At 44.2% G+C, this 27797-nt stretch overlaps 3 protein-coding genes across 9 annotated transcripts in view; 2 read left to right on the forward strand and 1 right to left on the reverse strand.

Moving 5' to 3' along the window:
- The window catches only part of CLUL1 (clusterin like 1), a 58854-nt gene extending 49702 nt beyond the window's left edge, over positions 1–9152 (forward strand). For all 4 annotated transcript variants that reach the window (XM_033178188.1, XM_033178187.1, XM_033178189.1 and 1 more), the window contains 2 exons: positions 3860–4047; positions 8754–9152. In XM_033178188.1, coding sequence (XP_033034079.1) covers positions 3860–4047; positions 8754–8757 — 192 coding nt within the window. In that variant the 3' untranslated portion in view covers positions 8758–9152. The remainder of the gene's footprint in view (positions 1–3859; positions 4048–8753) is intronic.
- A 5162-nt stretch (positions 9153–14314) lies between these two features.
- Positions 14315–26688, forward strand: TYMS (thymidylate synthetase). The gene is made up of 7 exons (XM_033178195.1): positions 14315–14720; positions 16728–16801; positions 19140–19314; positions 21995–22096; positions 23606–23781; positions 24297–24368; positions 26088–26688. Exons 1-7 carry the CDS (start codon positions 14516–14518, stop codon positions 26223–26225), a joined length of 942 nt encoding a protein of 313 aa, XP_033034086.1. The 5' UTR covers positions 14315–14515; the 3' UTR covers positions 26226–26688.
- Positions 25778–27797, reverse strand: part of ENOSF1 (enolase superfamily member 1) — a 43223-nt gene continuing 41203 nt past the window's right edge. For all 4 annotated transcript variants that reach the window (XM_033178190.1, XM_033178191.1, XM_033178193.1 and 1 more), the window contains one exon: positions 25778–27604. In XM_033178190.1, coding sequence (XP_033034081.1) covers positions 27503–27604 — 102 coding nt within the window. In that variant the 3' untranslated portion in view covers positions 25778–27502. The remainder of the gene's footprint in view (positions 27605–27797) is intronic.

Below are 27797 nucleotides of genomic sequence, written 5' to 3' on the forward strand. Positions count from 1 at the left end.
TTGTGATTGCCTTCAGGCTGACTTGATTTAATGTAGTTCATGGTCTTTAGAAAACAAGAAACTCTATAAAGAAAATCAATTTAGGCTGGGCGCGGTGGCTCAAGCCTGTAATCCCAGCACTTTGGGAGGCCGAGACGGGCCGATCACAAGGTCAGGAGATCGAGACCATCCTGGCTAACACGGTGAAACCTCATCTCTACTAAAAATACAAAAAACTAGCTGGGCGAGGTGGCGGGCACCTGTAGTCCCAGCTGCTCGGGAGGCTGAGGCAGGAGAATGGCGTGAACCCGGGAGGCGGAGCTTGCAGTGAGCTGAGATCCGGCCACTGCACTCCAGCCTGGGCGACAGAGCAAGACTCTGTCTCAAAAAAAAAAAAAAAGAAAATCAATTTAAAACACAAAATACTTTCTAATCTAGAAATGGCTAATTCTGCTTAGAGTTATAGGGCTATAACTGATAGAGATAACCCTGAAGAAATGTGGCCAATGTAGTTTTTAAGAGAGAAGACTTACAAATAAAGCAATTTGAGTTCAAAATTTGACTCTGAAACTTACCAGCTGAGTAAACTTGGGACGGTACCTGAACCATTGTAGGCCTCAGTTTTCACCTGTAAAATGGGAACAATAACAGCTATCTTAACATGTACACCTATAAAGTGATTCGTATAGATGTCTTATACAAAACAAGAGCTCTGTAAATTATAGCTCTTATTAGTTGCTGACACAATAAAGCCACTGAGTTATCTTGAGAATTAAACATTTATACGTTACTCTTCACATAAAAATGTATTGCCAGCTGGGCACGGTGGCTCGTGCCTGTAATCCCAGCACTTTGGGAGGCCGAGGTGGGTGCATCACTTGAGGTCAGGAGTTCGAGACCAGCTTGGCTAACATGGTGAAACCCCATCTCTACCAAAAACATAAAACATTAGCCAAGTGTGATGGCGTACACCTGTAATCCCAGCTACTCAGGAGGCTGAGGTAGGAGAATCGCTTGAACCCGGGAGGTGGGGGTTGCAGAGAGCGGAGATCGTGCCACTGCACTCCAGCCTGGGCAACAGAGTGAAAGTCTGTCTCAAAAACGAAAACAAAAATAAAAAACATATTGCCATCTTAAATTCCACCTATACCATGACTCCCAGGTTCAGTCAATAACTTTTTGCATAACACTCAAGTGACTTTTCTTCCTAAGACAGCCCCCCTCCAACACACACACATTACCTTAATCTACAAACGCATCAGGCTAGTGATTCCTGATGAGGCTGGTATCAAGGGGTTCCCAAAAAGACCTGGATACAAAAATTACTGGGCAGAGCAATTGAAGATGCAATATTCTGTGTAGTATGTTATGTTGGTGCCCTATCCAGATCCCTGGGGATCCCTTTTACCAGCTCCCACTGGTGCTGGTGCTGCTGCTAACTGCTTATCTCTGAAACTTTCTCCCAAAGATTGCCCTTGGGGCACTAATGCCCCAGAGTTTCCTGCAGGATCAGGCTGAGGCTAATGGTCATCTGAAGCCATATTCTTGCTTAGCTGCTTTCTCTTCTCTAGTTTGCTTTCCTCTCCCCTTAAAAGTCGCACCTGAGAGCACTCCTTTATAAACCATTTCTGTCAGAATCTCAGGCACTGCTTCTAGGAAATTTGACTTACAGCATTCTGTAATCCAGCATTTCCCTCTTTCAGACTACAAAGCTGTGGATCATGCATGATTTGAGAAATAAGTTTGGAAAGTCACAGCAAGCTCATTAAAAAACAAGGTTAAAAACCATACAAAAAATAGAATAGGACAAAGTAGAAAATATTAGTATGTATTGCATTTCATAAGTCATAGGCACATCATGGAATTTCATTTCCATTTTCTTTTTTTTTTTTTTTTTTGAGGCGGAGTCTCGCTCTGTCGCCCGGACTGGAGTGCAGTGGCCAGATCTCAGCTCACTGCAAGCTCCGCCTCCCGGGTTTATGCCATTCTCCTGCCTCAGCCTCCCGAGTAGCTGGGACTACAGGCGCCCGCCACCTTGCCCGGCTAGTCTTTGCATTTTTTAGTAGAGACGGGGTTTCACCGTGTTAGCCAGGATGGTCTCGATCTCCCAACCTCGTGATCCGCCCGTCTCGGCCTCCCAAAGTGCTGGGATTACAGGCTTGAGCCACCGCACCCGGCCTCATTTCCATTTTCTATGTGTATATGTGTGTAAACATATATACACATATATGTTGACATACGTGTGTGTTTTGAGTCATGCTATTGTCAAGTGTATTCATTACTACAGACCATAGTCAAAGAGTTTTGAAAGCCACTGTTCCAATCCCTGCCAGCTCTCTGATGCTGTAAATCCATTAGATCATACTCGAGGAAGGTAAAGTAATTCAATATATTTGATCATCCTCGTATATACAGACTTTCAGTTTAATGAGGAAAACGTCTTGTCTTGAAGAATAAAACTTGAAGAAAAATTTTAGCAGTGCTTTCAACCTTTAGAAATCTACAGTTAATATGTAGTAGTTTTTACCATTGTCAGTATTTCCTATTCTGTGCTACAATTTACTTCCATTCTAGTGTCTCTGAGTAACACTAACAGATTTATCTAAAATTCTTTATGCTGATAACAAAGGCACTTCTATGTAAAAACCTCCACATAAAATAAAATTACGGTTTTCAATTATACATTTTATAACAATTGTTACCATTAAAGAGCATTTACTAGGTGTCAGGCAATGTTCTAATAACTTTTTCCATATATCAGACCATTTAATACCTTCAGTGACCCTATAAGGGAAGTAGAATTCTTTCCCCAGTTTTTCAAATGAGGCACAAAGGAGGTTAAGCAACTTGTCTGAGCTCTCACAGCTAGTAAATGGTAGAACTAGAATTCAAAGTCAAGCAGTATTTCTCTAGAATGAGTGAACGTAACCACTTTGCTAAACTGCCTGTGAAGTTACTTTTCTCAAAACAGCCCTTATTTCACCATGTAAAGAAAAATACAAACCCATAAAATAGTAAGTGCTGAAGAGAAGCCTTAGGAAAGAATTATACAAATTCCAGCAAGTGAAAACGGTTATGGCCCCTGGTTGTATAATAGTTACGTAAGTGTTTACTTTACAATTATTTAAACCAAACATAAATACTTTATGCAGTTTTTATATATGTTATAGTCACGGAAAGAGAAGGGAAAATTTAAAAATCATTCTCTTAAGGTTACATCAAGTTGCCTATGAGTTCAGTTCCATGTAAATGATTCAAATCAAAGTCTATGCACTGGAGAATTCATTAAGAGAGTAACATACATGTTATTCATTAAGAGTAACATAAATTTTGCATTGATTCTTGCCAAAATCACACAAACAACCATAAATTGTAAATTTTTAGGAAGACTCAGTACAAAGCTTGGTGCAATGCAATAAAGTTTGTGGCACAGACAGTAATACTCAGCAAACATCCCACCTCCTGTCTCCTATTTTCCAGCTCCCCTTGTGGTTAAACGTTGCCATGTGGCAAGTTCTGGCCAATGAAGCGTGAGCAAAACTGAAAAGAGTTCTTTGTAGACTGAGACAGTGAAGAGCCTATGTGTGTTCATCTATTCTCTTTTTCTGCTGAGGGCACAAAGTCATGAATTCATCTGCTACAGCTATGAGATAATGTGCCTCTGCCTACCAGGCTCCTCAGTGTTTTCTGGTATGCAGCCCTTGTAACAGACACATAACACGAGCAAGAAATAAATCTTTGTTGCATGAAGCCCTAGGAATGCCGGGACTAATCTGTTACCTCAGCACAGCCTAGCCTATCCTGACTAAGCTGGTATTAAATTACTGTTGAAGGTGTATTGGGATTTAGTAATCTTTTCTGTATAATCCTTATTCTGTAGGTAGTTCCAAGGATTCATGAAGGAAATATTTCCAAACAAGATGACACAGTGATGACAGACTTAAGCATTCTGCCTTCCTCTAATTTCACACTCAAGATCCCACTTGAAGAAAGTGCTGAGAGTTCTAACTTCATTGGTTACGTAGTAGCAAAAGCTCTACAGCATTTTAAGGAACATTTTAAAACTTGGTAAGCAGAGTACCTGGTTAGGAATGTCTTGTTGACAGGAATAGTTAATTCTCAAAAGGGAAAAACAAAACTTGTTTCAAAATACCTGGAAAATACGTTTAACCTCATTAATAAAGATAAGGAAACAAACAAGATGGCATTTTCTGCCTATCAAATTTGCAAATTAAAAAAAACCCGGGAAATCCTGATAGGAATGTGATGAAATGGGGATTCTCATATCTCATGTATTAGTGGGAACATACATTGGTTTTGCCTTTTTGAAAGCTATTTGATTATGCATATGAAGAGCCATAAAATTTCTTCTTGATATAATATTCCACTTCTGAAATCAATCCTAAGAAATAAATCTAAATTTGATGAAAAGTTCTCCCTCCAAGATCTACATTTACAAAATTATTTAAAATATTAAAAATGTTAAACATAATCTTAATGTGTAAAAATGAGACAGTGGTTAAATAGATTATGGCTAAATACATTCAATACATTTTATGAAATGTTAAAAATATTCAAAAAATTTAAATAATGACTTGCTAACTACTTTAACAAGAGCTTTAATATAAGCCAGTCTTGGAGGTAATATTATTATCATCATTTCACAGAAAAAGATCCTGAGGCTCAACATCCAAGGTCCAATGAACTACTCAGGTCGGAGGTGGTAGAGCAGAATGTGGAGCCAGGTCTCTCTCTGACTCCTTCATCACACTGTACTGCTTCCTGTTAAGATATTTGCTCAAAAAATGCAAGATATAAAAATCTGGGTAATATGATCAATCTTAAAGAATAATTACATTTTAAGTTACTCATAAGGGACCTTGTTAGTAGGTCACCATCAATGTGTAATTAAGCCAGATGTGACAGGATTTGCTGCCTCTCCCTTTACTTCTGAATTCTGGAGGCCCCTTTTTTTTTCTAGTTATATCAGTCAAACGACCAACATCTTTTTAGCATCTACTAAGTTTAGATACGGGAACTAGGTACTGTGAAAGAGACAATGAAAAATTTGACAAGATCCTGTCCGCAAGGAGCTTCCTATCCAACAGGGAGCAGCACAAGACAGATAGACAGACAGACACACAACCATAAAGCAGGGCAGGCTTTAGAGAGTGCACAAGAGCAGGCTCTGGGAGCTCGGGGGAGGGTCGTTCACGTTCTGGCAGGGAAGAAACTTCTGAGCTGGATATATTCCCTTTCTCACCGTCCTTCTAGCCCCTCTCTTCTTCTCCTTTCCGCTTTCCTCTTCCTCCTCCCACTCTCTCCTCTCCCTTTCTTTCCTTTTTTTTTTCTTTTCTTTTCTTTTTTTTTTTTTTGAGACAGAGTCTTGTTCTGTCGCCCAGACTGGAGTACGGTGGCGTGATCTTGGCTCACTGCAACCTTGGCCTCCTGGGTTCAAATGATTCTCGTGCCTCAGCCTCCTGAGTAGCTGGGATTACAGGTGCACACCATCACACCTGGCTAATTTTTGTATTTTTTAGTAGAAACAGGGTTTCACCATGTTGCCCAGGCTGGTCTCGAACTCCTGACCTCGAGTAATCCACCCACCTTGGCCTCCCAAAGTGCTGGGATTACAGGCATGAGCCACGATGCCCAGCTTCCTCTCCCTTTTTTCTTTTTTTTTTGAGACAGAGTTTAGCTCTTATTGCCTAGGCTGGAGTGCAGCGGTGTGATCTCAGCTCACTGCCACCTCTGCCTCCCGGGTTCAAGCAATTCTCCTGCCTCAGCCTCCCAAGTAGCTGGGATTACAGGTGCCTGCCACCACACATGGCTAATTTTTTGTATTTTTTGTAGAGACGGGGTTTTGCCATGTTGGGCAGACTGGTCTGGAACTCCTGACCTTAGGTGATCCGCCTGCCTCAGCCTCCCAAAGTGCTGGAATTACAGGCATGAGCCACCACACCCTGCCATCCTCTCCCATTCTTAAAAATAAATCAATTAATTAAATATATAAATGTAGATACACCCACAGGCAGCATCAAAGTGTATAGGTTGGAGAGGAGACTATTCCAAACAGGGGGACGGCATGGGCAAATACAGCAAGAAAGAGTAGAACATCTAGGTACTGGGGGCGCTGGGAAGTCCTGCTAAACTGGTCCCCTCACACTGTGGGGCCTTTAAGCTCCCCTGTGTCAGGGCACCTCCCCTCTGTGAGTCTGGGTTCTTTCTTTGGTTGCAGGCAACCAAGACCAGCTCAGCTAAAAGAAATGGAAGGATGCTGACTCACGAATCAGAGGGGAAGCTGGACGACTATGCCCAGAGCCAGGCAGAAACGGGTCGGGTCTCGAGTCTGGGAGGAGGAAACCCACGGACAGTTGCTTCAGGGCCCAGCGCTCACGGTGAAGCAGCTGCAATTGTTTTTAGTCCTCAGATCACTCTGCGCAAGATGTGACTTGCCAGGAGGAATCTGGCTGGCCCAGCTGGGACATGTGTGTCCACCTCTAGACCAGGAGAGAGGAGAGTCTTGGTTGACAGTCCCCATGCCTACCTCTTTGTCTAGGTTACTGAGTCATCAACAGATCTCAGTTCAAATAGTCACTTCTTCAGGGGCAATATACCTTCTTCTACCCATAAACTAGGGGCAACATGCCCTCCCTCCCCTTTCATACATGACCATAACACCATGCAGCACTCAACTCTTTTAAGTTGACATTTACCCACGTGGCTCTTTATGAACATTCATCTCCATCCCGAGACCTATACAGTCCATGAGGTTACCACCATTCTAGGGTTTTTGTTCTTCTCTTTGTCAGTGGGGACTTAGGACTGTGCCTGGCACAGGGCAAACCCTCAATATTTGTTGAACAAATAAATTAATAAACACGTGTAAATGAATATTCGTAGAATACAACAAGAGTAACAGTAGGTGAAGGTGGAAAGCAAAGGTGGGAAGAGGTCAGGGCTCTGAGTGCCAGGCTGTGGAGTCTGAGCTTCACTCTGCAGCGCTGGTGAGACACAATAGGTTTTAGAGAAAGGAAGCCTCATGCTGGTGCCCCAGTGGGTACTGACTTCCCATTTGTAGCCAAATCAATGTTTTTCCCATAAAGTCATCTATCTCTTCCCAGATGTTGGGACTTGCAATGGCAATGGGAAGTGAGATACTGAGTAATTGAGAGATTAAGTATTTTGATCTCAAAATATTTTACTAACAAGGCACACGAAGTGATTTTTCACGGGCAATGTTTTTCTTTTTTATGTATAGTTTTTAAATTCTAAAAGTAACAAAATCACAACTACCAAACATTTAGACGACAAAAGTTATCCATAATCCCACCATTGTTACACAACCACTATTATCATTTTACTGTTTTCCTTATTCACATTTTCTACTTATTTTCTTAGATTCCAAGAAATAGAATTACTTGTTTAAAGGTTATTAACATCTTATTGTTCTGGATATATATATTGCTAAATGTAATAACAGCAATGTCTGCAGTACCAATTTCTCAAATACTAATTTGCATTTCAATTTTTTTTTGAGACAGAGGCTCTCTCTGTTGCCCGGGCTGGAATGCAGTGGTGTGATCTCGGCTCACTGCAACCTCCACCTCCCAGGTTCTAAGCGATTCTCATGCCTCAACCTCCCAAGTAGCTGGGATTACAGGTGTGCACTACCACAGTTGGCTAATTTTTGTATTTTTTAGTAGAGATGCGTTTTCACCATGTTGGCCGGGCTGGTCTCAAACTCCTGGCCTCAAGTCATCCTTCCGCCTCAGCCTCCCCAAGGGCTGGGATTACGGGCATGAGCCACTGTGCCCGGCCTGGCATTTCAATTTTTAAAATCTTCAGTAATAAATGAAAATTTTTATCTTATTGTTATAATTTTATGGTTTTTTATTGTTCATGAGAATAAACATTTTCCAAGTTTGTTTACTCACTGAATTTCTTTTTTCTGCATCTTATTCAGTATCATGGATACAATTTTGTCAATTTTCTGATTATATCAAACCTGCCAAAGTTTAAAGACAAAGATACTAAGGGAAAAACCAGGAAAAGATGGTAGAAAAGAATCACCCTGGCATTGTCAATCATGTAAACATTTGTCAGGTGCCCTAGCTGCAGGTATATGGCTCACTGAAACATGAATTCCAATTATAGGGTGAAATATATATTTAGAACCCTCTTTTGGAACTTTCATCTAGTTATCTAGCATCCTAAGTGCCTGGACATTCCTGATTGGTTTGCAATGTGTTTTATTTCCCATCCCCAAGTTTCACAGGACTTGTGAAGCAATCCAGGACTGCTAGCCCTGGGATTAACAGTCACAGGCTGTAACACAATGTCTTGCACATCCCGAGTATTGAATAAGCTTTTGTAAATGGATTCTTACCATCAACATCATCATGAAAGGCAAACACACAAAATTTGTTGACTAATGTAATGAGTCATGAGTAACCGAAGTTTACTGACCAAACACTACGTACATGTAGAGTACAGAATAAACACTTTATTATCACATCCGAGGAAAAGACCATTTTAAAGGCTCAACAACCCAGGAAAACTGTGAAGATTTCTTCAAATTGTTAAGAATAGCCATGCATACAGGTTTCACATTATTTTGCTATATACAGTATCAATTTTTCCAAAAGCCAAGAGCATTTTATTCTATCACCCATCCTGGACATTTACTCCAAGAAAAAAATACACTGAGTCTATAAGTAATTGATTAGTATTTTGATCATTGCTGCCTTTTTTTTTTTTTTTTTTTTTTAAAGGTAAGAAGATCTAATGCATCCCATATCCAGTAAGTAAAATTATCTCTTCATCTGGGACCTGGAAATCCTGAAATAAAAAAGGATAATGCAATAAACGTAGTTGCAGGAAAGTATATTAGCTATATACTATGAAGTATTCTTAGTTTACTTATGTTGAACAGCTTAGCTATTAATACTCAAATTGAGTTAAAATGAAAATTCCTTCTTAAAAAATCGAATGTAATATGTATTACATTTTACGGTACATTAGTAGTTCTTTGTATATTGAATAAATACTAAATCACCTAGGTGTCTACGTTCTATCACATCTACAAACATGTCACTTTCTAATTAATAAAATATTCTTCCATTAGTTTGCTTTTACACTTAAAATATATATAATTGACTTTTTGGGAAAAATATCTGAGATTCATTGCTTTGTTTCGTAAAAACCAATAGCTTCTGTGTAGTCTTTTTTTAAATTGTGGTAAAATACACATGGCATTAATTTACCATTTTAACCAAAGTGCACAATTGGTGGCATTAAGTACACTCACATTGTTGTGCAACCATCACCACTGTCCATCTTCAGAACCTTTTTATCTTCCCAAACTGAAACTCTGTACTCGTTAAGCACTCACTTCCCATTTCCCCGTCCCCCAGCCCCCAGCAACCACGCCTGTACTTTCTATGAACTTGACTACTCTAGGTACTGCATGTAGGTGGAATCATTCCGTATTTGTCTTTTGTTCTGTTTTGTTTTTTGTTTCTAAGACAGGGTCTTACTCTGTCGCCCAGGCTGGAGTGCAGTGGTGCAATCATAGTGTCCTTTTGCGACTGGTTTGTTTGACTTAGTGCAATGTTTTCAAGGTTCATCCATGTTGTTGCATGTGTCAGAACTCCTTCCTTTCTTCGGCTAATATTCTTGCATAGATTTACCTAGTGTTGCTTTTATCCAGTCAGCCACTGATGGACACGCGGGTTGCTTCCATCTTCTGGCTATTGTGAATAATGCTGTTTTGAACATGGGTGTTTTGAACATTAATTTCCTGCTTTCTTTTACCTAAGTTTACCTACATGTTTGAGTTTGTAAAGGGGAGGTTTTTCTAGACCAATAATTTTCAAATGTTTTTGTTCTCTCATACTTCCTTCAAAGGTAACTAAAAAAGTTGAAACATACTTGCATGTGACTTTTCTATGTAAGTTGAAAGAATAGCAAATTGTTATTTTCCCATGCGTTGTAAATATTAGGTCATCCCTCTTTAAAATGTACCAAATGGAATCTAAATATCATTGCAATTTGACCCCGCATCATCCATTTAAACAAATATACAAGTTTTTCTTTAACAGTGAGAAATTGTATCTCATTCCATTTTCTCCTTAAACTCTTATTTCAATCTACATTCCTCAGAGAATTTTATCCTAATGTAGTACACTTTTATGCTTAAGTATCTTTTGTTGATCAAAATACTGATTTTTAAATTTTAAAAATTAAGAATATCCTGTGCATCAAATTCTAGGTATGAAATATTTATTCCAGATTGGGTGATCATTGTAATTATTATTTGTACATAATTGATCAAAATAACATAAATATACTACAAATTTCTATGACTATTAAATATAAAAAAGTAAAATTTTAAACAAATGTATCTCTTAATGAGAAGGAAGAGCTTTTTATACTCCAATAAGTTAATGTATCCACTAATAATTATTATTTCTTCCTAGAACAAGACAGGATTAAGCATCATGACCATCCCTATTGGGGGATGTTTTTATAGATGCAAGTACTGTGGCACCTACTGGCATAAATGCACCTGCTGATTGGAATGTTCTTTCCCCAGATCTTCCCTGCTGGTTTCTTCCCAGTATTCAGGTCTCAGCTCAAATGTGACTTCCTCAATGAGGCCTCCTGGTGATCAGATCTAAAGCACCCTCTACACAATCACTCTTTAGTGCTATACCCATTAATGTACTATCATCACACTTGTCACTACCACACAGATCTTGTTTGGTTACTTTTGTAGTGTTTGTCACTGCCAGAATGTCAGTTCTATGAAGAAAAGGACCTTGTCTGTCTTGCTATTTGCAGACATGAGGAAGGTGCCATGATATAAATGTATGTTAATGAATGAATGAATGATATTTGTCTGAGAGAACCATTCATTCTAACCGACATTTATGGAGTAACCACTTTGAAAAGAACCATTCTCTCTTTACTATCAAGTCAAGATACTCAAGGAAGGCAGCGGAAGAGGAAGGTCCATGTGGGCAGAGGAGCCTAGTCTTGAGATGTGATTTAGCTGGTATTTGGGTGGAACCAATAAACCAGCCTCAAAAATAACACAAGGGGCTGGGTGCAGTGGCTCACGCCTGTAATCCCAGCACTTTGGGAGGCTTGAGGCAGTCGGATTACTTCAGGTCAGGAGTTCGAGACCAGCCTGGGCAACATGGTGAAACTCCATCTCTACTAAAAATACAAAAACGAGCCGGGCATGGTGATGGGTGCCTGTAATACCAGTTATTTGGGAGACTGAGGCAGGAGAATTGCTTGAGCCTGGGAGGCAGAGGTTGCAGTGAGCTGAGATTGTGCCACTGCATTCCAGCCTGGGTGACAGAGAAAGACTCCATCGAAAAGAAAAAAAGAAAAAAGAAAGAAAGAAAAAAAAACACACAAAGATGTGCAATTGATGCAGGGCAGGTGAGCCTGGAATTGGGCTTAGCCCAGGAGGGGTCTTGGTTTTGCTCTATTGAGGTGGCAGCTACACCTCCCCGGGTGCTCCTGCAGAGCAGAGCTACCCTATAGGCAGTGGCTGACAGCAATGGCTCAAAGGCAGGTCTGCAGTCATATTTATAACCTACTTTCAATGACATGCAAATTAAGGGGCAGATTATGCAGAAATGTCTAGAAAAAGGGTGGTAACTTCCGGGTTGTTGGCTCATTGCCATGGAAAGGGGCTGTAAGCTCTGGGTGTTGCCATGACAATGGTAAACTGACATGCCACACTGGTGGGCGTGTCTTATGGAAAACGATTGCCCCATCCTTGTTCTGACTACTCCTCAGTTTGGTCCCAAGTCAGAGCCCTGCCTTCAGAGTCAAGTCCCACCTACCTCACAATTATTATGTATCAGGTTTTAAAAAAGTAACACAAGGAAGGCTGGGCGTAGTGGCTCGCACCTGTAATCCCAGCACTTTGGGAGGCTGAGGTGGGCAGATCACTTCAGGTCAGGAGTTTGAGACAAGTCTGACCAACATGGTGAAACCCTGTCTCTCCTAAAAATGCAAAAAAAAAAAAAAAATTATCTGGGCATGGTGGCAGGCACCTGTAGTTCCAGCTACTTGGGAGGCTGAGGCAGAATTGCTTGAACCCAGGCAGCAGAGTTTGCAGTGAGCTGAGTGCCACTGCACGACAGCCTGGGATGCTGAGCACGATTCCACCTCAAAAAAAAAAAAAAAGAGTAACAGAGTAACACAAGGAAATGAAACACAGATAATGTGCATCTGGAGAATTTGGAATATTTTCAGCCTGGGATCTTGCTGGTGCTCTGAAACGTGTAAGGAAATGTGTAGGGACAGTTTTCAGCCGGTGTGGGGTGGGGGAATGCCAACATATGGTTGGCTTTCCACAGTCCTGCTAAAAAGCCCTGCAATGTGCAGAACAAACCAGTCCAGCTAAGAAAAGTCCCACCCAAAATGCTGAGAGCACCTCTGTGCTCAATCAACAGTTGAGGCAAAAGGATGCTTTGCAAGCACAACACATGTATCAGTGCATTTTAAACTCATTATAAAATTGTTCTGTAAACCAAAAATAAAATTCTAAGCCCCAGAACCATCTGAAAAGACCCCTCCTCTGACCAAAGGCATTCCAAATTTAACGTGAAATACTAGTTCAGGCCAGGATGGGAATGGGAGCCAGACATGCCTCATTATTCCCGCCTCCGTTTGGAATTTAGGCACAGCTGACCAGCATTGACATCAACACTGGCCTTAAGACAGGTAGAACACACTCTTTAAGTCTGACAAGAAACATTTACAATCTACAATCTATCTGTCTAAAGCCTGCTACCTGCAGGCTTAATCTGCATGATGAATCCTTGGTCTCCACAACCCCTTATCTTAACCCAGATATTCCTTTCTATTGATTCAAATATATATATATATATATTTTTTTTTTTTCCCCAGACGGCTCTGTCGCCCAGACTGGAGTGCAGTGGCACTTTCTCAGCTACTGCAACCTCCGCCTCCTGGGTTCAAGCGATTCTCCTGCCTCAGCCTCCTGAGTAGCTGGGGTTACAGGTGCATGCCACCTCGCCCAGCTAATTTTTGTATTTTCAGTAGAGACGGGTTTCACCATGTTGGCCAGGATGGTCTGGATCTCCTGACCTCGTGATCTGCCCGCCTTGACCTCCCAAGTGCTGGGATTACAGGCGTGAGCCATCATGCCCAGCCCCCTATTGATTCCAAATCTTTAGATAACAATTCTTTCAACCAAATGTATAAAAAATCAAGTTGTAGCCCAACCACCTTGGGGACATGTTCTCAGGATCTCCTGAGGGCTCTATCACCGGCCATTGGTTACTCATATTTGCCTCAGAAGAAATTTCTTCAAATATTTTACAGAGTTTAACTCTTTTCGTCAACAGTTCCCACTCCCCAGTGTTAATGTTATAAACAATTCAGTAAAATTGGAAAATGTGGTCTATTAAAAATTTGGGGCCCATTGCGGGTGGATCACCCGAGGTGAGGAGGTCCAGACCAACCAAACATGGCGAAACCCCGTCTCTACTAAACATGAAAAACAACAACAACAACAACAACAAAATTAGCCGGTCGTGGTGGTGCGCCTCTAGTCCCAGCTACGCGGGAGGCTGAGGCAGGAGAATTGCTTGAATCCAGGAGGCGGAGACTGCAGTGAGCCGAGATCACGCTACTACACTCCAGCCTGGGTTGAGAGAGCAAGGCTGTCTTAAACAAAAAAAAAAAAACCTTGGAAAAGCTCAGGCGGTTTTTTTTTTTTTTTTGAGACAGTCTTGCGCCGGATCTTGGCTCACTGCAACCTCTGCCTCCCAGGTTCAAGCAATTCTTCTGCCTCAGCCTCCCAAGTAGCCACCACGCCCAGCTAATTTTTGTATTTTTAGTAGAGACGGGGTTTCACCATGTTGTCCAGGCTGGTCTTGAACTGCTGACCTCAAGTGATCCACCCACCTCGGCACCCCAAAGTGCTAGGATTACAGGCTTGAGCTACCGTGTCCGGCGCTCTGGAGGTCTTTAATCAAGTAAAAAAGCTGCATTATATCACTTGCTCAGGTTGTAAGCCTTCAGTGAGAAAGAATACATGGAAATGGAAATCACTTATTGAAACAGATCTCAAACAGCAGTTTTGTTGATAAGACCGCAGGAAAACGTGGGAACTGTGCTGCTGGCTTAGAGAAGGCGCGGGGGACCAGACGGTTCCCCAGGGGAGCAGTCCCTCCCGGCCACCGCACCTGCATCCAGGTTCCCGGGTTTCCGAAGACTTTTCAGCGGTTACCCAGGGCTCCGTTCCGACCCACACCCGTGGCTCCTGCATTTCCCCGTGGCGCACGCTCTCCAGAGCTGGGGCCGCTTGGACCCCGCCGAGCAGGAAGAGGCGGAGCGCGGGACGGCGGCGGGAAAAAAGCGCGCGGAAGGGGTGCTGCGACCCACTGCACCACTTCGCCTGCCTCCGTCCCGCCGCGCCACTTCGTCTTCCTCAGTCCCGCCGCTCGCCGCGCCACTTCGCCTGCCTCTGTCCCGCCGCGCCATGCCCGTCGCCGGCTCAGAGCTGCCGCGCCCGCCCTTGCAGCCCGCCTCACAGGAGCGGGACGCCGAGCCACGGCCGCCGCACGGGGAGCTGCAGTACCTGGGGCAGATCGAGCACATACTCCGCTGCGGCGTCAGGAAGGACGACCGCACGGGCACCGGCACCCTGTCGGTATTCGGCATGCAGGCGCGCTACAGCCTGAGAGGTGACGCCGCGGGCCACTGCGGGACCGGCGGCGGGAAGGAGGGAGGCGCGGCTGGGGAGAGCGCTCGGGAGCTGGCGGGCGCTGCGGAGCCCGTTTAGTCCTAACCTCAATCCCGCGAGGGCGGGGACGCATCGTCCTCCTCGCTTTACAGACGCGGAAACTGAGGCTCCCATTAGAGACGTGACTGGCGCAGGGTCACACACACAGGAGCGACAGCCGGGAGGTGAGCCGGGTCCCAGCGGCTCCACGGCCGGGGCTCGCAGTCACCCCAGTGATGCCGTGGCCCCTAAGGCGGGCATAATCGGGCAGCGTTTGCCGGGTGCTGGAGAGTGAGGGAGAGCTGCCCGGGCTTGATCGCGCGCTGGTCTAAAAGTCCTGGCTTTTGCCCCTCCTCCTTCCTCCCCTGTTGACCATTCCGCTTTGGAGAGTTTTCAAACCCTGGAGCGAAAATGATGTGGGCGGGGCACAGGCGGCGGGAAGAGGAGAGTTGAGGCTGGCGCGGAACTTGGTTTCCTGGCGCCCTCCCATCCAACCCCCACGAACCAGCTTTCCTCTTAAACCTTGAAAAGAGAAATTCGGGAGTCCGAGTATAAGTTCTTATTCGTCCTTTCCTCTTTTCCTTTCAGACAGGATCACCCCAGGCAAAAAATGCCTCGCGGGTTATTGGCGTCAGGCTTTCAGGGGACAGTGGGGCGGGGTGGGCACAGGACGTTAGGCAGCCGATGGCCCTCCCTGATGTCACATGGTCCTGTCATGCTGGATCCAGCGCCTGCTGCGTGGGGGCGGGGAGACTCCAAGGTGTGTAAGCCAGGGGCTGACTTTGACCTCTCAGATAAATGGGGCGCAGCCTTGACACAGGAGTGGAGATGGTTTTAAGTGGGGAAACCCATTCTTGGTGAAGCAGATTCACTGTGGTTAGGTAGGGGGAAAGCCCTCTAGCCCACGAAACCATCTAGAGACTGGAATACACACCAGCTGCTATGGCTGATCCGCGTGGGGCAGCTTGGGGAGTTTTGTCTAAGCAGAGGGATCCACTTTTCTGCAGCTTCAAGCCCAGGGGCCTTTAATAAGCCATAGACCTCACTTTTAACCCACCTTTCTGCTTAGACATTGAGCAAGTTACTTCTCTTTTCCTTTTTTTTTTGAGGTGGAGTCTCACTCTGTCGCCCAGGCTGGAGTGCAGTGGCCGGATCTCGGCTCACTGCAAGCTCCGCCTCCCGGGTTTACGCCATTCTCCTGCCTCAGCCTCCCGAGTAGCTGGGACTACAGGCGCCCGTCACCACGCCCGGCTAAATTTTTTGTATTTTTAGTAGAGACGGGGTTTCACCGTGTTAGTCAGGATGGTCTCGATCTCCTGACCTCGTGATCCGCCCGTCTCGGCCTCCCAAAGTGCTGGGATTACAGGCTTGAGCCACCGCGCCCGGCCTCAACTTATTTCTCATACAGCTTCCCTATATGTTAAAAATGGAGGAAATAATGCTCGGTAGGCAATTCTGATAAAAGCAGGTGCTTGCAAAAATCTCTCTCTGTTGTCTGAATGTCAGCTATACCACAAGAGAGTGTGGGATGAATGAGTACTGCATTTAAAGATAAGTTTTTACACTTATTTCTCTGTGGCTCTACACTTCTGATGCCTCCCTTTTTGTCCCTGGGACACATGCTTGGTGGTGTCTTCATACCTTTGTGACAGGATTAGCACTAGTGGGCAGTGGATGGTAGCTCCTCCCTTTTTCCACATGGTCATCCCTGCCCTCGCCACCATCTCACTGTGGAATTCCTGTGTCCAGTGGTCACCGCGGCACAGAAGTGCTGTCTCAGCCTGAATTGGGTTATTGATGTGCCTTGCAGCCTGGGAGCTCCACCCTGATCTCTGGCCCACTTTGCAGGAGTCTAGGCTTTCTGGATACTCCAGGGCCTCATGTCCCAGGGCAGTTTTCTTCCCTGAAGAAAGTTGGATGGCATGATCTGTCTTCCTCTCTTGAAACTGTGTGGCAAATTGTTTTTCAGATGAATTTCCTCTGCTGACAACCAAACGTGTGTTCTGGAAGGGTGTTTTGGAGGAGTTGCTGTGGTTTATCAAGGTAAAGAAGTCGCTGCTATTAGAAGTTATTAGTCTGTTTTCAACACAGCAGCCAGTGAGATCCTTTCAAAAGTCAAAGCAGCCAGGTGTGGTGGCTCTTGCCTGTAATCCCAGCACTTTGGGAGGCCGAGGCAGATCACCTGAGGTTAGAATTTGAGACCAGCCTGGCCAATATGGCGAAACCCCCATCTCTACTAATAACACAAAAAGTTAGCCAGGTGTGGTGGCACATGCCTGTAATCCCAGCTACTCAGGAGGCTGGGGCATGAGAATTTCTTGAACCCAGGAGGTGGAGATTGTGGTGAGCTGAGATCGTGCACTGCACTCCAGCCTGGGCGACAGAGGGAGAACCCGTCTCAAAAACAAAAAAAGACAACACAAAAGGTCAAAGCATATCATCCCTCACCCTCAAGCCCTTAGTGGCTCCATTTGACTCAGAGCCACGGTCCTTATGGGGTCCCTTTTTCAGCTCTGGCCTTAGCTGCTGCTCTCTGCACCGGCCCTGCTGTTCTTGTGAGTCTTTGAGCACACCGGGACATCCCCACTCCCTGGAACATTCTTCCCCCACACTTGGCTCCTTCCTTTGAGTCTCTACTCAGGCAAGCCTTCCTAGACCTCCTGATTTAAAACTGTGACTCTTCCCGCAACCTCCTTGGTTTTTCTCCATAGACAAACATCACCATCTGATGTATGTCAGCCTTTCCCCTCCCCTGTTAGAAGGGGGACAGCAGACAGTAAATAAATAAATGTGCTGTAAGCTTTATAAGGGCAGAGGATTTATTTCTCGTGTTCACTGTTGTATCCCTAGGGCCTCAAACAGCCTGCCACATAGCAGGAGTCCATATATATTGATCACTAAATATAGATACCATCTGTGTTCCCATGTTCATATAAACTAGAAGAGTCTCTTCAGTAACAAGGTGAACCCCTTCCAGAGGGCTGAGTAGGTAACCTCAGGCCGGGGCCAGAGTGCTATGAAGACAGGCAGCAGCCCAGCCCAAGCGCCTCTGTGTTCTGTGTCCTGGTCTAGAACCAGCAATGTTCTGACCAGTGCTTTTTGGAAGGTAGCTGGAGTCTGGGCTCAGGTCTGGACCATGCTAGAAGCTGGGATCCCTTCTATAGAGCACTTGGTGTGGCTTGTATGGTCCTGGGGCAAGCCAGACCCAAGCCCTCTTATCCCATTTTAGAAAGGGGTTAAATTTGGATCCAGCCCTAGTCTGCCTTAGCTCTGTATTCTTGGGGTATTTTGTTCTGTATTGGCCTATCTCAATCGACAATGAGCTTTGGATTTGAAACATATCATCAGAAACCTCAGAAGATGACATTCTTAAACTGGCTAGAGCCTGGTCTGAATGGATGAAAAGGAGAGACTTTTGAAGCAATATGTAAAAGACTGAGAAATGATTTGTTGGGAATGAAGAAAATTGGGACAAACTCATCAATAGAAAGGGAGGAAGCAAAATACTCAGGAATAAAATGCATTCCCCTGTTTCAACTTAATGCTTGAATTCACGATTCTAAGAAGTCCTTGCCAGGAACGTCAGACTCACCTCTAATAGAGTTACTCCATTGGCGACTCGATCAAATACAGGAGTTGATGCACCTGTACTGTAAAATACTGATTAGTCTGATCATTAGGAATATCCTACCAGGTAGAAGATACACTGAACAGATTGCATGTAGGCATTAAATTCATTTTGGGGTATCACATGTAGACAACACATTTGATTAGGAAACATAAAACTGTCAGATCGGTGGATATCACTTAGAGGTGTTTAGTCTAGAAAGCTTAGTTAGGGGAAATGGAAGAAAAGAGCTGAGAGGGTGGTTCCAAAGAAGGAATCAGACTGTCCTAAAGCCCTCAGGAATCTGGGCTGGGACCAGCCTGCTTAAAGTTAGGATGGGCAGCTGGGCGCGGTGGCTCACACCTGTAATCTCAGCACTTTGGGAGGCCAAGGTGGGTGGATCACCTGATGTCGGGAGTTTGAGACCAATATGGAGAAACCCCATCTCTACTAAAAGTACAAAATTAGCCGGGCGTGTTGGCACATGCCTGTAATCCTAGCTACTCGGGAGGCCGAGGCAGGGGAATCACTGGAACCCAGGAGGTAGAGGTTGCTGTGAGCCGAGATCACACCATTGCACTCCAGCCTGGGCAACAAGAGCGAAACTCTCAAAAAAAAAAAAAAAAGGATGGGTTCCATATAGGTGATGTCAAGTGCCCACCTCCCAGCAAGTCAGCAGGGGCCAGAGGCCCTTGTAGGTGGTGTCTTGGGGGGATCAACTGAGATGGCTCAGATTTACTTGGATGCCTGCTCTGCCCTCCCCATGTCTTCCAGGGATCCACAAATGCTAAAGAGCTGTCTTCCAAGGGAGTGAAAATCTGGGATGCCAATGGATCCCGAGACTTTTTGGACAGCCTGGGGTTCTCCACCAGAGAAGAAGGGGACTTGGGTCCAGTTTATGGCTTCCAGTGGAGGCATTTTGGGGCAGAATACAGAGATATGGAATCAGGTGAGGAGACGGAACAATGCCTTCCATTTCCTGAGTGCCCTTCCTGGCACGTGTTTGCTCTGTTGTTTTAGATAAGGTCGGGGGGGATGAGTCAGTGTCCTGGGAGCTGATGTATAGCTTTGATCTTGTGAGGGGTGGTGCCAGTGAAGCCACAATTAAGCCTCATGAAGGCCATTTCACACTCTTGATGATTAGTACTTACTGGGCACTTGGCACTTTCCATACCTGTGTCATCGGCAGATAGCCGCATGGTTGGTGTTTGTGTTGGGGAATGGGAAGTTCATCCGTGGGACAAGGGACAAAATGCCCCCATTGCTTTGTGGTGGCTTTAATTGCCCTTTCAAGGCTCAGCCACAGCGTGCTGTAGGTGGCGCAGCTGTGAAGCACAGTGCCAGCGTCACCCTCTGCTGCCAGCTCTGCAGATGTGGAGAAAGAATGAAACATCTCGGCCGGGCGCGGTGGCTCACGCCTGTAATCCCAGCACTTTGAGAGGCCGAGACGGGCGGATCACGAGGTCAGGAGATCGAGACCATCCTGGCTAACACGGTGAAACCCCGTCTCTACTAAAAAAAAAAAATACAAAAAACTAGCCGGGCGAGGTGGCGGGCGCCTGTAGTCCCAGCTACTCGGGAGGCTGAGGCAGGAGAATGGCGTAAACCCGGGAGGCGGAGCTTGCAGTGAGCTGAGATCCGGCCACAGCACTCCAGTCAGGGCGACAGAGCCAGACTGCGCCTCAAAAAAAAAAAAAAAAAAAGAATGAAACATCTCACTCCTGCACTTCCACTTTACTGTCACTGTTGGTGTCACCTCTTGCTGGATGTCACAGAGCCCAGCCCCTCCCACCTGTCCCTAGGAAAAGCAGATGCCACCTTGGGACGTGGGGGTTGTGTGTGTAATTTACTAGCTGGGCAGAGACCAGCAACCTGGAGAGCATGTGTCTCATCTAAGGGGACAGTCACATCTCACCTCCAGCCACCTGGAGGAATTTGGGCCTGGTGGTGTCAGAATTCTTCAATAAAAGCCTAAAATCTACATTTTATGTGCGATCATGAGATCTTATAAATGTTAGTAGTTTCAGGAAATTTAAAAACGCTGTGTGGACCTAGAATAGGCAGGTTCCTAAAGGCAGAAAGTGGAATGGTGGTTGCCAGGGACTGGGGAACAGGGAGGAATGCGGAGTTCATGTTTAATGAGCACAGAGGTTTGATTAGGGATGATGAAAAAGTTCGGGAGATGGATAGTGGTGATGGTTGCACATCGGGCATGTGCTGAATGCCTCTGAATTGCACACATAAAAATGGTAAGTTGAATGTTACGTGTACTTTATCACCATGAAAGAAGTTGCTGTGTGAGCCAGGTTATTTGTGCAGGTAAGTGTTTTTCAGGTCGTTGCCTGCACCTCAGTTGTAGGGTGTCCTTAGGGTGTGAGGCTACTCCCCTGGCTTAATGATGCTTTAAATCCTGCCTAGTGTTCAATTATTTCTTGGCGCTGAAGAGGCCTAATTACGGTTTTAGTTTACAGTTGTATGAGTGCTTAGCTGTTGGATTTTAGTAGGGAAGTTTGTCCCTTCTTGTTTTTGGTTCTGTTTTACAGACTCACAGGAAATTTTTTTTTAAAAAAATGCACAGGAAGTTTCCCTGGACTGTACCCAGTTTCCTCCAGTGATAATATCTTGGATAACATCCTGTATACATTCACATTGGTGCGTTCTTCAGTTGTCAGATTTTGCTAGTTTTACGTGCACTTGTATATGTGTGTATTTGCAATTTTAGCACGTGTAGATTGTTGTAACCACTACAATCAAGTTACAGAACTACACCACCACAGTTTTATCTTTTTAAAATCTTTGATGTTACCTTTTTCAGAACTGTGACCATGAGAGGACTTTCCTCCCAAAATTTTGAGAACTACTGAACCAGAATATAGTCTGACACTAATAGGCAGAAATTTAACCAGAGGAGATTATGAAGCTCTGCACTTCAGTTAACAAATCACTTCTCAGATTCCAGTTCCATCTCAGAAGGAAGGAAGGGGATTAAAATCCAGAAACCAGAAATGGGAGCAAAGTACAAGGTGGTGTAATCATTATAGAGGTTTCCTGATGTTTCCAAGTGAGTCATGTGTTGAGCTGCTAAACTTAAACTCTAAAGTAATTTTAGGTGGAAGTGTTGGAAGCGTGCTGCTGAGGTAATAGAAAGGAATCCATGGTCTTCTGTTAGTTGGAAAGTACATGGAATGCTATATTCTACATAAGATACGATACTTTCTGTGAGACAAGGATAAACTAGATTTGTCAGTGAAATTGTGACAAGAATCGTTGATGGGTTTAGAGCCTAAGTTCGCGGGGAGCACTGGAAGAAATTAAGATTATTGAGATTAGAAAGGGTTAGCTATGAGGGGAACAGGAGGAGGTGACTCCATGACAGACCCAATATTCAAAGGACTGTGTAAACGAGGAAATAGACTTTGTTAGGGCTCCAGAGGACAGAGCCAGGAGTCAGACAGGGCCTTGAACTCAACCCACTGAGATCTGCAAACTGTGGAAGGCACCAGGTATCTTGCAGCCATGGGTCAAGGGGGCACCCTGGATGAGAGACTGTAATAGATGACCTCTAAGGCCATCTTATGACATGTGTGATGAATATGTGTACCTGTCCTCTCTTTTTGACAATTCTACAGATTATTCAGGACAGGGAGTTGACCAACTGCAAAGAGTGATTGACACCATCAAAACCAACCCTGACGACAGAAGAATCATCATGTGCGCCTGGAATCCAAGAGGTTGAAAGAACCCCATCATCTTCATTTATACTAACCATACTCTTAGAGGGAAGCAATGTGGTTTTGTGCAGAGGCATCTGAGGGAGGCAGGACCCTGGGAACTTCCCCCAGCCACATGGTTGGTTGTGTGACCTTGGGCAAGTCACATTTTGCTCCACTTTCACCCTCAGATCATGAGGTTGGGCCCAGATGATTTTTTTTTTTCTTTTTTTTTTTTCCTAAGACAGAGTTTCGCTCTGTTGTCCAGGCTGGAATGCAATGGTGTGATCTTGGTTCACTGCAACCTCTGCCTCCTGGGTTCAAATGATTCTCCTGGCTCTGCCTCCCGAGTAGCTGGGATTACAGGCATGCACCACCACGCCCAGCTAATTTTGTATTTTTAGGAGAGATGCGGTTTCACCATGTTGGTCAGGCTGGTCTCGAACTCCTGACCTCAGATGATCTGCCTGCCTCGGCCTCCCAACCAGATGATCTTCATTTGTGTATTTATACTTGTTCTTACTCTGAAAAGGGCTTTAAATTGCCTAGAAACTACATGTAAGATGTTTTAAATGGAAGCCGATGAAGTTCTAGGTCGCTGCCACCTCACTAACATTTTTAACAATTATACTGTAAAATTCAACTCTATCAGGGTGTAGAGCCAGGTGTGGTGGCTCAAACTTGTAATTCCAACAACTCCAGAGGCCAAGGCAAGAGGATGAGTTGAACCCAGGAATTTGAGGCTGTAGTGAGTCATGATCACGCCACTGCACTCCAGCCTGGGCAAGAGTGAGACCCGGAATATTTAAAAACAAGAACAACAATAACAAACTCTATCAGGATATCATAAGTACTTAGGATGGAATATTTGCATCTGTAATAAACACTTTTTTTTTTTTTTTTTTTTTGAGAGACAGTCTCACTCTGTTGCCTAGGCTGGAGTGCAGTGGTGTGATCTCAGCTCACAGCAACCTCCACCTCCCAGGTTCAAGTGAGTTCCCTTCCTCAGCCCCCGGGTAGCTGGGACCACAGGCACGTGAATTTTTAGTAGAGACGGGGTTTCACTATGTTGGCCAGGCTGGTCTCGAACTCAAGTTGGCCTCAAGTGATCTGCCCACCCTGGCGTCCCAGTGTTGGGATTACACGCATGAGCCACTCTGCCTGGCCATGTAATAGAAACTTTTAATATAGGAGGGTGTACCGGAAGCACCAGTTCCCTGTGGCAAATAGAATTATTCCTGCTGTATTTGTAATTTGGTGCCACGAGGGTAGTCCAGATCCCTTCAGCTCTGATGGAAGAGCATTGTCAGCGGACATCTGCAGAAAGCTTGCGCCAATGGATAGTCTCCCTCAGTTCCGTGCCATCGCTGCAGGGGCTGTAGGTTATGGACATCACTGCAGCCCAGTGACTCTCTCTCCTGGTCTCCACCATATGAGTTGGCTTTTGTTTTTCTCCTGTTTTACTTGGCCTTTAGCTGTGGTCTTTCAAACCACCACCCCTCCTTATCTTCCTCTGTGCTGGTTCCTCAGATCTTCCTCTGATGGCACTGCCTCCATGCCATGCCCTCTGCCAGTTCTATGTGGTGAACAGTGAGCTGTCCTGCCAGCTGTACCAGAGATCGGGAGACATGGGCCTAGGTGTGCCTTTCAACATCGCCAGCTACGCCCTGCTCACGTACATGATTGCGCACATCACGGGCCTGAAGGTGAGCTGTCTCGGGAAGGGCGACTTGCAAGCCTAACACACTGAACTCTTCAGTTCTTTAATATGGGAAGACGAACTGCAGAGAGTTTAGTCTCTGATGAGTTTTTAAATTTGATATGTGTAAGTAAGACGTGAACGGGCTTTTACTTTGAAACCTTCCTTTTCTGGAAGGTTTTCTGGCCCTGTGGTATGTGCACTAACAGATCTATACAGGTTGTTTGTGATACAGCTTCTATGAATTTCCTCAAAAGCTATGCTGAGGTTGGGTGTGGTGGCTCATGCCTGTAATCCCAGCACTTTGGGAGACTGAGGCAGGAGCAATTACTTGAGGTCTGGAGTTCATTACCAGCCTGGGCAATATAACAAGATCCTGTCGCCACAAAAAAGTGGAAAAGCTACACTAAATTATTTTTTTTTTTAAAGCTTTGAGGTGTCTGCATACTCTAATGTTTTTAAATGATGTTTTAAAGGAATTGAAACTAACATACTGTTCTGCTTTCTCCCCTGGGTTTATAGCCAGGTGACTTTGTACACACTTTGGGAGATGCACATATTTACCTGAATCACATCGAGCCACTGAAAATTCAGGTGAGAATTAGATGTTGTACTTTTGGGTTTGGTACCGTCTCTTGATAAAAGGTTGATTGTGGAACAGGCATCTGCTCAATGCTGTGTCCAAGATAAAGATGACTGCTCCGAATGCGGGGCTTCGGCAGGTGGGCAGGACAAGGCAGGCATCTGCCTCAGCAACCATGGGCATTTAACACGTCAGGTGCTGGGAGGTGCTAAGCACCAGTACCAGAGGGGGAAGAGCCACATTCAGCCCAGGGGATTGTCCAAAACGGGGCATTTAAACTCATTTTAACTTGAAGGAGAATTGAAGTGCAAATGTTTTTCCTTTTTTTTTTTTTTTTTTTTTGAGATGGAGTCTTTCTCTGTCGGCCAGGCTGGAGTGTGCAGTGGTGCGATTTTGGCTCACTGCAACCTCCGCCTCCCAGGTTCAAGCAATTCTCCTGCCTCAGCCTCCCAAGTAGCTGGGATTATAGGTGCGTGCCACCACACCCAGTTAATTTTTGTATTATTAGTAGAGATGGGGTTTCGTCATGTTGGCCAGGCTGTTCTCAAACTCCTGACTTCAGGTGATCCGCCTGCCTCAGCCTCTGAAAGTTCTGGAATTACAGGCATAAGCCACCACCCTGGCCATAAATATTTTTCATTAATTTTACATTAAGTACAATATTTAGGTCCAAACTTCAGAAGTCTTTTGAAATCCCTAAGTTATAGCAGCCAACAATTGATTTGAAATGGCAATAAAAATATAAGTTCATCTGCTTCATGAGCCTTAAGGAAAAAAACTCAGAACCAGAGAATTTTTAGCTCCTTCCAGGTTAGATTCAGGTTTTTTTGTTGTTGTTGTTGTTGTTGTTTTTGAGGCGGAGTCTCGCTCTGTCGCCCGGACTGGAGTGCAGTGGCCAGATCTCAGCTCACTGCAAGCTCCGCCTCCCGGGTTTACGCCATTATCCTGCCTCAGCCTCCCGAGTAGCTGGGACTACAGGTGCCCGCCACCTCGCCCGGCTAGTTTTTTTTTTTTGTATTTTTAGTAGAGACGGGGTTTCACCGTGTTAGCCAGGATGGTCTCGATCTCCTGACCTCGTGATGCGCCCATCTCGGCCTCCCAAAGTGCTGGGATTACAGGCTTGAGCCACCACGCCCGGCCCAGATTCAGGTTTTAAAAGTTCCTCCTTTGAGGGAGTTTGACTGCCCTTGAGTGGAGGGTGACTTTAGGCTTATTCTCTCTTTCTGCTCCAGTCGTTTTTAGACATAGTAAGAGGTTGTAACCTGTCTTCACATCCTAATTGCCACTGTCTGTTCATCCCAGGAATCCTGGCTTTCATCCCTTTCTGTTCACTGTCCGTGCATGTTATCTTTCCTTCTCTCTGGCAGGGACAGATGGGTTAGGGATTGTGGAATTCAAGTAAACTTAGAGCTACTATGAGTTACAGATTGACTGTGTTTCTGTCTTTATAAATTTGCCAAGAGTGATTAAAAGAACTTATACCTGATGAGGCGCCAGGCTCCTGACACTGTGTAATATCACAAAATACCCTTCACTCTTGATCTGTGCAAGAAAACAGCTGGTTGCGCTCCAGTCATGTTACATAACCTATAGCAAGGTATCGACAGGATCATACTCCTGTAAAAGACAACTTTGTTGATCACATCCTGTGTGCTTGTTTCATGGACATGAGGAGCAATTATAACAGGTTGTACAATTATGGCAAAATAATGGTCTTATTTTGTTTTTAGCTTCAGCGAGAACCTAGACCTTTCCCAAAGCTCAAGATTCTTCGAAAAGTTGAGAAAATTGATGACTTCAAAGCTGAAGACTTTCAGATTGAAGGGTACAATCCGCATCCAACTATTAAAATGGAAATGGCTGTTTAGGGTGCCTTCAAAGGAGCTTGAAGGATATTGGCAGTCTTAAGGGGTTGGGCTGGATGCAGAGGTAAAAGTTCTTTTTGCTCTAAAAGAAAAAGGAACTAGGTCAAAAATCTGTCCGCGGCCTATCAGTTATTAATTTTTAAGGATGTTGCCACTCGCAAATATAACTGTGCCAGTTCTTTCCATAATAAAAGGCTTTGAGTTAACTCACTGAGGGTATCTGAAAACGCTGAGATTATGAACAAAGGAGAATGAAATGTATGTGCTCTTAGCAAAAACACGTGCGTGCATTGCAATCCCACGTCCTTATAAAGAAGGTTGGTGAATTTTAAGAATTTCACAAGCTTCCCTCAAATCTGAGGGAGCTGAGTAGCACCATCAATCATGATGTAGAGTGTGGTTATGAACATTTCAAGTTACAGTCGTTTTATATGTTGCTATAATAAAGAAGTGTTCTGCATTTGTCCACGCTTTATTCATTCTGTAGTGCCACTTACCTGCTCAGCTCCTTCCTAAAATAGATTTAAAGAACTCTCCTAAGTAAACATGTGCTGTATTCTGGTTTGGATGCCACTTAAAAGAGTAGATTTTAGAAATAGTGACTATATTTTGTCCTATTTTTCTCATTTTAACTGCATCTTATCCTCAAAATATAATGACCATTTAAGATAAAGAGTTTTTTTTTTTTTTAACTTATAACCTTAAAGGGTTATTTTAAAATAGTCTATGGACTACCATTTTGCCCTCGTTAGCTTCAGCATGGTCTGACTTCTCTAACAATTAAGCAAGAAAAAGATGAAAAACTGCTTAGATTAAGCAAGAAAAAGATGCAAAACCACTTCGGGGTTATTCAGTGAAATCTTTTTCCCTTCACTGCGTACCAGATACCCCCTGGTGTTGCACGACTATTTTTATTCTGCTAATTTATGACAAGTGTTAAATCGAACAAAGAATTATTCCAACAAGTTATGCAACATGTTGCTTATTTTCAAAGTACAGTTTAATGTCTAGGTGCCAGCCCTTGATACATATTTTGTAAGAACATCTTCCTGGACTTTGGGTTAGTTAAATCTAAACTTATTTAAGTATTAAGTAGGATAATGTGTATTGATTTGCTAAAAGAATCAAGTAATAATTACTTCGCTGATTCCTGAGGGTGGTATGACTTTTCATTGAACTAATCTTGGTAGGATTTTTTAAAATCCATTTTTGTAAAACTATTTCCAAGAAATTTTAAGCGTTTTCACTTCAGAAAGAAAAAAGATGTTGGGGCTGAGCACTTAATTTTCTTGAGCAGCAAGGAGTTTCTTCCAAACTTCACCATCTGGATACTGGTGTTTCTTTACAGATTCCTCCTTCATTTCTGTTGAGTAGCCGGGATCCTATCAAAGACCAAAAAAAAAATGAGGCATGTTAACAACCAACTGGAACAAAAACAGATTTTATTATTTATGCTGCTCCAAGAAATGCTTTTACGTCTAAGCCAGAGGTAATTAATTAATTAATTAATTTTTATTTTTTTGAGATGGAGCCACTCCATCTGTTGCCCAGGCTGCAGTACAGTGGCACAGTCTC

Source organism: Trachypithecus francoisi, unplaced genomic scaffold, assembly GCF_009764315.1.
Source record: "Trachypithecus francoisi isolate TF-2019V2 unplaced genomic scaffold, Tfra_2.0 Lachesis_group19, whole genome shotgun sequence".
Taxonomy (NCBI): Eukaryota; Metazoa; Chordata; class Mammalia; order Primates; family Cercopithecidae; genus Trachypithecus; species Trachypithecus francoisi.